At 50.3% G+C, this 7,965-nt stretch overlaps 1 protein-coding gene across 1 annotated transcript; it reads right to left on the bottom strand.

Moving 5' to 3' along the window:
• Positions 1–605: 605 nt before the first annotated feature.
• On the bottom strand, positions 606–7,738 carry LOC121357348 (cullin-9-like). Its single transcript, XM_041474533.1, has 6 exons — positions 7,450–7,738; positions 7,302–7,363; positions 5,645–6,247; positions 4,709–4,863; positions 3,815–4,348; positions 606–1,139 (listed from the first exon to the last, which is right to left on the bottom strand). Exons 3-6 carry the CDS (start codon positions 6,231–6,233, stop codon positions 867–869), a joined length of 1,551 nt encoding a protein of 516 aa, XP_041330467.1. The 5' UTR covers positions 6,234–6,247; positions 7,302–7,363; positions 7,450–7,738; the 3' UTR covers positions 606–866.
• Between the last annotated feature and the right edge of the window lie 227 nt (positions 7,739–7,965).

Genomic DNA, 7,965 nt, shown 5'->3' with positions numbered 1-7,965 from the left:
CCAACTCCCCCGTCCTCTGCTGCACACCCCACATTTCAATTCATATTCTAAGTGGGATATGATGCCTGGAAAGAGTTATACACAGAAGTGAAACAGAGCTCCTGCTTCTCCCAAAATCAGAAAGACCATGAAAAGGAGAAATCTAACTAAGTTTGTTTTAAGTTAGACACTGCACACTGACATGAAGTTAAGCCTTTAAATACAAGAGGTAGAAGCCATTTAAGAAACCATCTTTTCAACTGGAAATAAGAATAGTTTCGAAGTGTGCAATTAGCTGCTGATCTCATCAACACTCTCTCTAGCAGCCAGTAAATCCAAACCACTCTACACAAAAGATATTCTAGAAGGCCACAGCTGTGATAAAAGAGTTACTTTAATATGTCTCCCTGGCTAGAATCATGTCAGATGCTGAACAAGAAAGGGGTATCTGACGTCTGGATTCTGCCTTTTATTTTGTCCCAGTACAAGGGCAATGTTAAATGTTCTAGGAGATGCTGCAGATGTCTTACAAAAACAGTTCTTTAATACTTTAACACCTTGTTAAAAGCTCAACAGTATGAAGTTAAACAAATTGTTGCTATGTTCATGCTTTTAAAAATCCTTATCACTTACTTAAGGGGACTTGAGTGCCCCCAAAAGCTTAATCTCAGAGAAATTCTAAGATTTTCTAGAGAAAGTCATGTTTTGGCAGTTCAGTCAGTTAATTCAAACACAAAGTTTTGACAGTTGCAGTTTAAATAAAATTTTATGCTCTTTATATCATTACTTTCATTATACATCTTGACAGAAGTCTAGGGTTCAAAAATACTCCATTAAATACTCCATTTAATCACAAGCCATGCAATTCCTTAACTAGCTTTACATGTTCACACAAAACTAATAGTGCTTTCTGAACCCAGCCTGCTACTTGCTGTGTGTTTTTGATATAAAAGGTCACTACTCCTATCCCACAGGATAATCAGAAAGAAAGAGATGATACATACATGCATCACAATCTCACCTGTGTCTAGACTGAAGCTCTTTCTCACACTATATTCCTTGTCCTGAGCAGCAGGATCTTCCCACTTGTCCCCAAAGCCAATAATCTCCAGTATGTGCCAACGCACCCAGTAGGTCCGACCCGTTGACTGCCGTAAAACCTGTGGGTGAAACGAATCCAGACATTCAGATCTACTCACTTTTTCTATTCTCTTGCTACATTTGTCCTCCCATTTCCCAAAGAAGTAGAAGACCACACAATTTTTGTACAGATTTCAGCACTCACACTGTCCAGTTTTGAGGCATATCATCTTTACTAACTTCTTGCCTTGGTTACACCTGGATCTTTATTTTTGAAAAAACACTAACTTTGCCTGCAACCACTACAGATCTCAGTACAGCAGCAGAGGCATGAGTGCATCCAGTTAATCACACCTGTTCCAAAAGTGCCAAGCTGCAGGTGCCTTGGGAAAAGCAGACAAAGGGCATAACCAACACTACCTCGAGGAGCTGTATATAAAGTACGTCAGGGCACTTTTATAACCTTGGTCATTCATCAACCCTCTCAAACAGGTTTTGGGCTCTTGATAAGCATGTCTCAAAGGCAGATATTGTTTCCTCTGCTTTGTCCAAGTTGCCTCTCAAAAATCAGAAGGACATTTTACAGCTTCCCTTACCATAGTGTTACATTTAATCTTCTGAGCAAAAGGACAACCCAGCAACAGCAAGTACAACATGTCAGTAGCTTTAAAAAAACAGCAGAAAAACATATGGTTTGCCTGCTTCACTGAGCTCTTTTGGAGTTACACCAGTGCTACTATGAACCCACTGTGATGGACAGCTGAGATGCTGACAGACTTTGGGAAAGCACAGTATGGAAGGAAGTTGAGTTAAACTACACACAACACCAAATAGTCTTCAACGTACCTCTGACCTAAGCTAGTTATGTACCAAATGCCATGTCAAAGGAGTCATGGAAAGATAGTGCTGCAGGAACAGATACAACCAAGAAAAATCCTTCTTTGGAAAGGCAAGGAAAGCAGCAGAAATCAGAGCAACACAGGAAGGATGAGACGAGGTAAGAGACAGAGTTGTGATGGACTGGCCCAATTGCCATTCAGATCTGGTTTTGTTAATAGTGTGAGCCTTACAAATAACACTGAAAACTAAATTAAACAGAAAAATAGACAGAAAAGGGAACCCAAGGGACCAACAGGACAATGGGAATGGAAGCTAAGTACACACTACACTTTAGCTCAACACTGAAGCGAAAACCCTTTGAAATTTATGTCACTGGCAACAGGAGAAAATAATGAAAGGATCTTGGTGCTCTTTCCAAGTGCCCAGTTCATTAAGAGTAAAAGCAAGTACAACTTTATAAGAAACAGATATCACAATTTTAGGAAAACACAGATATTAGAAGCCAAGACATACAAGGACAAAGAGAGAATCAGTATGAAATACATTTCCTTTGCAAGTTATCTTTATGGAGGCGGTTATAAAAGAGGTTTCTAAACCACTTAAAAATAAGTGGTTTATAAGAATAAGAAAAAAAATAAGATGCAAAGCAGTTATTCAGCTGAGGCCTGAATAGAAACATCACCAATGCATGGACCAGAACTAGAAAAGCCTTTTAACTGCGGTACATGGAAGACAGGGAGGTGATTCCAGAAAATCAGGGGAGAGTCTTGCCTGGACAACCTACTAGCCACTTATGATGGAGTGACTACATCAGTGGCCAAGGGAAGAGCTATGGCTGTCACCTTTCTGGACTTCTTTAAGGCCTTTGACAGCAATCCCACAACATCCTTCTCTTCAAATTGGAGAGACATGGATTCAACGGATGGACTATTTAGTTCATGAGGAATTGGTTGAATGGTCATATTCAGAGGTCAACAGCTCAATGTCCAGCTGGAGATCAGTGACAAGTGGTGTTCCTCAGAGGCCTGTATGGGGACCAATACCATCTGGTATCTTCATCAGTGACAGTGAGATTGACTGCACTCTGAGCAGGTTTGCTGACAACACCAAGACGAGCAGTGCAGTTGACATGCCTGAGGGATGGGATGGCATCCAAAGGGACCTGGATGAACTCAAGAAGTGGGAACCACATGAACAAGGCCAAGTGCAAGGTCCTGCACCTGGGTTGTGGCAAACCCCAGTACACTCCAGGCTGGAGGAAAAAGGAACTGAAAACAGAAGGACTTTGCAGAACTGATGGATGAAAATCTGGGCATGATCTGGCAATGTGCACTCAGAGACCAAAGAGCTAGCCATATCCTGGGCTGCACCAGAAGCAGTGTGGCCAGCAGGTGAAGGGAGGTGATTCTGCCCCTCTGCCCTGCTCTGGTGAGACTCCACCTGGAGAATTACATCCAGCTCTGAAGACTTTAGCACAAGGCATGGATCTGTTGGAGCAGGTAAAGAGGAAGGCCACAAAAACAGTCAGAGGGATGGAACACCTCTGCTATGAGAAAGCGCTGAGAGAGGTGGGGTTGTTCAACCTGGAGAAGGCTCCAGGGAAACCTTACAGTGGGCTTTCAATGCTTAGAGGGGGCTTGTAAGAAAGACGGGGACAGACTTTTTTAGTAAGGCCTGTTTTAGAGGCTAAGAAATCTTAGTGGCACAACCCATACAAAACCAGACTAGCGTTCCATGCAATGCATCCCCCCAGCTCTGAAAGGTGAGTGTTTTGCTAGGACAGATGCAGACAGTGATACATAATAAGCCACGCCTATTGTCCAACTTCCTGCACATAAAGGCATCATTAGGAATCCAGCAGTCACCCAGGTCACACCCATCTGCCATTCCAGCCAGAAGTCTCTCCATGACCTACCTGTACTGTCTGCATGTTATTCGTGCTCTGGAGAAACTCGCCTTCCTCCCCAGCTCTAACGTCACCACAATCCTCCAGCAAGCGCACCCTCATGCCACGCACCAGGTTTGCCCGCAAGTACTCTGTGTAGTCACTGCTGTCAGAGAAGTCTGATGCAGTCAGGAAGGTACAGCCCTGCTTTTTCTGAGGACCAGGATTTGAAGGCAACACAGGCTTTTGGACAGCAGTGCTGGCCGGGGTCCTGTGCTGGAAGATGGAGCGGGCAGGGCGAGGCTGCAGGTCCCGCTGGCCCAGCGGCTCTGCCTTGTGCCTGTGGCTCCAGCCCATCACGTGCACCAGCTCCGAGATGAGGTTTGCCATGGCCATGCTGAACTCAAACTCCTGCTTCACACGGCTCCTCTCCTCAGGGACAGGGCCGGGCACAGCACAGCCCTGCTGCTCCTCTCCCTGCTCCACGCCACTGCTCAGCTTGTCCAGGAGAGAAGTCACGCACAGGTAGCGCTTCACCAGGACAAACAGCTGCTTCCCAGGGATCTGCAACAAGCACAGCTCTCACACTCAGCCTGCAGAGCACCTCCAGCCCCCAGCTCTCTCTGAGCCACCAGCTCATTCCCAGGCAGGCTCCCGGGAGAGCTCCGGACCAGCTGGCAGCAGCAGAGACCTCTGAGCCCACCCTCCCCTCCCTGCTGGCAGACCAGGCTCTGCAGCTGCCTCTGCACCACCCCAGCCCCTCACCAGGCCCAGGCCCTGAGCCAGCTCTCCCGACAGCCAGTCCTGCTCACCTGCCCACCTTCAACTCCCCTCTTGTCCCAGACAAGGGTGCCAGCCCTGGCCCCCCACTCCCACCCCTCCTGGCCCCTCGTGCCCCAGGGCTGCTGGCGGGTCCGGCACCACCTGCGGGAGGTGAATCCCCTCGAAGGACATGCAGTGCTCTGCAGAGGACGTGATCTCAGCAAACAGCTCCAGCAAGGTGCAGCGACTGTCAAAGTCCATGTGCTGCTCAATGCCATCCTGCTGGCTCAGGGACAGCAGGACATGGGCCCAGACTCCTGCAACAACAACAAAAACTCTTCAGGCCCCAGAAAGACAGCCCTCACCCCACCTCCCTGTGAGACACAGAGCTGCAGGGAAGGAACAGCTTTGCTGCTCGGTGTCACCTGATCCACCTTCTGTCCCTTCCTCTGGAGTGGCAACATTTTGCTCCACGGTGTTTTTTTCCTACCCCTAAAGCTGAGAGATTCTCACAAAGCAGCAAGCCCAAATAACTGATTCCAGAACAGGGTCCCAGGGAAGAAAAGAAGTCAAGTTTTAACCTGAATCAGCCCCTCATCTGCCCCACTTCAGAGCTGCACAAACTCAGGCACTAGGACAGGGAAAGCCAGATCTCCTGTGGGATACACCACAACCAGCAACCTTCCAGGTGCACCCAAGCCTCATCAGGCACTTCCAAGCCATGACAGCTCCTCTTAAATGAGGACTAGCCTCTATCCAGGGCCGAGGAAAGGCTCCCTGCCAAGAACAGGGCAGAGACTTTCCAACTGACAGCTTGGAGCAGAGTCACCCCACACTCTGCCAATCTCCTTGGCCTAAGTCCTCCTAAGAGTTAATCAGCATCCCAGCTCAGAAACCTGCCAGGAGAAAGAGTTTCTAACTCCAAGAGCAGTCCAGACAACTGCAACCAGGAAAGTCCGGAAGATCCTGACTGATTCTTCCCCTTCTGCCAAGAAGCCCTGAGCCATGCTGCTTCCCAGGCATCTCACCCCTCCCGAAGGCCTGGCACCCCTCAGCTGCCCAGCACCCCTCGTGGCACTGAGCAGGAGCAGCCCCCACCTGCATCCTGAGCGCCCAGAGCGCGCAGCATCTCGCCGGCACCGCGGCGGATCCGCTTCTCCCGGTGGCACAGCATGGCCGTCAGCAGCTCCAGGGCTCCCGCCTCCCTGAAGGCGCCCGCCAGGGAGCCGATGCTGGCGTAGGCGCCCAGCACGTGCACCGTGCTCAGGATGGAGCACTCGGGGGTCCCGGCCTCGGCCACCTGGCGCCCGGCTCGCTGCACCAGGCTCCTGACATCGGCCTTCATCTCCAGCAGCGAGGCTTCGTCCAGCGGGATGAGCGCGGACAAGGCACCGGGCGCCTTCTCCTCTTTCGGCCCCTCCGGCCTCCTCTGGCCCAGCAGCGCCGGGCAGCTGGCGCACACCTCTTCTGCAGACATCCACAGGGAGATGTTCTCTGCCTTGCTCTCTCCAGAGCAGGCACTGCTGCCTCCCGCCGCTCTCTCTTCCAAGCTAACAACGCTCCACCGGACCAGGTATTCCGGCCGCTCGTCGTGGCCTCGCCGCTGCCGCAGCAGCTTCTCTGGGTGGGCCTGCAGTTTGGGCCCCAGCTGCACAAGCAGGGTGCCATTGTGCTTCTCATTCACCATGGCAGCAGATGTGTCTGCAGAGACAGAGGGGAAGCAGGGTCAAGCTTTTATTTCTGAGCTGCATGCTGGGGAAAGCGTGAGCCAGCACTGACAGTAGAAATGGTCGTGGCACAGATTTTGATCCTGAGATCCTACAGCCAGAATGAAGCTTTGAAGGAAAACCCACTCTGCAGAGGCTCACATTCCCCTTCCAAGAAAACAACCCGGTTTTTCATAAACAAAACCAGTTCCAAGCGTTACTGACACACATAGAAGAAGGTTCTCCTCAATAAGGAAACTAACATAGAACATGAAGGCAAAATAGGCCCTTTTATAAGACAGCAAATAATGATGAGAGATTTCAGTCCTGTTCACATCCCTGCCACTGTCCACAACACGCCCCTCACAAGTTGCTGCTTTTGCACTTCTGTCTTCCCTCTTGCTATTTACCATTTATAATTGTTCAGAGTGTGAGTTTACCTAGAGCTCACGGTATTCTCACCGTGCATAGGGACCTTCACATCACCAGCCCTGAAGAAAATAATGAGCAGTTTCTCAGATCTAGTTCATACACATCAGATAAGGTTCCCTACCTGAAAGTCTCTCAGTTCTTCTCCTTGCCCTCTTCTCAGAATTCCTTGCCTTTACAATGTTTCATCAATGGACAAATTCCACAGAACTAAAAGGTTTCTATTCTCTGTTACCTGACTGTTCTGCATCTTGGGACCACAAAAAAGACACAGTGCTTCTCTGCTTTCATCCATGCAAAAAGAAGCATGGAAATAATTTTCTGTCCAAGACTGAGTGCCAGCAACCAGCAAGCCAGCTACAGACAAAACCAGGGACTGAGTTCACAAAGCATTCCAGATCAGGCTGATAGGAATGAGCTCAGCCAGGTGGCAGTGGGAAACGTTCCTACCACGTACACACACACTGGCAAGAGAAGCAGTGAAGCAAGATACCAGAGCAACAGTCAATCCATGTTTAACCAAAGAAGATACAAACCATCAAAGACTATGACAGGCACATTAAAAACACTTTCCAGGTGCAGAGAGAAGCAGCCTGAACTCCCAAGACATATACACTTACCTTCGATTGTGCTGCCTTCCTTGGGATTTGCAGCATGCCAGATGGGAACCTTCTTGCAGCCACTGTAATAAAAAGACCAAGTTACTCTCCCGTGCTTTGTTACAGTGCTTAGATGCCGCACCACAAGACAAAGAATCGTTTTCCTTACATGAGTTTGTACAGTGCACACACACACAGAGGACAGCTCGCACCGACGCGCCTCGGAACACACGGGCTTTCCCTCGGGCCGTCCCGGACAACCCGGCGAGCCGCCCCCTATGCCGGGCCCTTCGCTCACCGCTGTTCCGCTGCCCTCGGAGCCACGGCGAGCCGGGCAGGGCCCAGCCCCGGTACGCGGGGAGCCGACTCACCCCCGAGGCAGGAGGAAGGAAGCGGCCCTTGAGGCGCCGCTCCGACCCTGCCCGCGGCCCCGGAGCGGCCCCGGCGCCACCGGGAGGCGCCGGAAACAGCGCGCAGCTTCCGCGTCCCCTACGGGAGGCGGCGAGGGACACGGGAGTGACGGGAGCTGCGCGTTCCGCAGTGTCCCCGCCGTCTCTCAGAATCCCAGGATGGGCCAGGTTGGAAGAGACCACCTCCAGGTCTCTCTTGTCCTGAGGATCCCAGAACTCGGCACAGCACTCCAGACAGGGCCTCACCAGGCTGAGCAGAGGGACAGGATCACCTC

Source organism: Pyrgilauda ruficollis, unplaced genomic scaffold (genome assembly GCF_017590135.1).
Source record: "Pyrgilauda ruficollis isolate IOZ18807 unplaced genomic scaffold, ASM1759013v1 scaffold328, whole genome shotgun sequence".
Classification (NCBI taxonomy): domain Eukaryota; kingdom Metazoa; phylum Chordata; class Aves; order Passeriformes; family Passeridae; genus Pyrgilauda; species Pyrgilauda ruficollis.
This window is presented reverse-complemented; position numbering and strand designations above follow the sequence as displayed.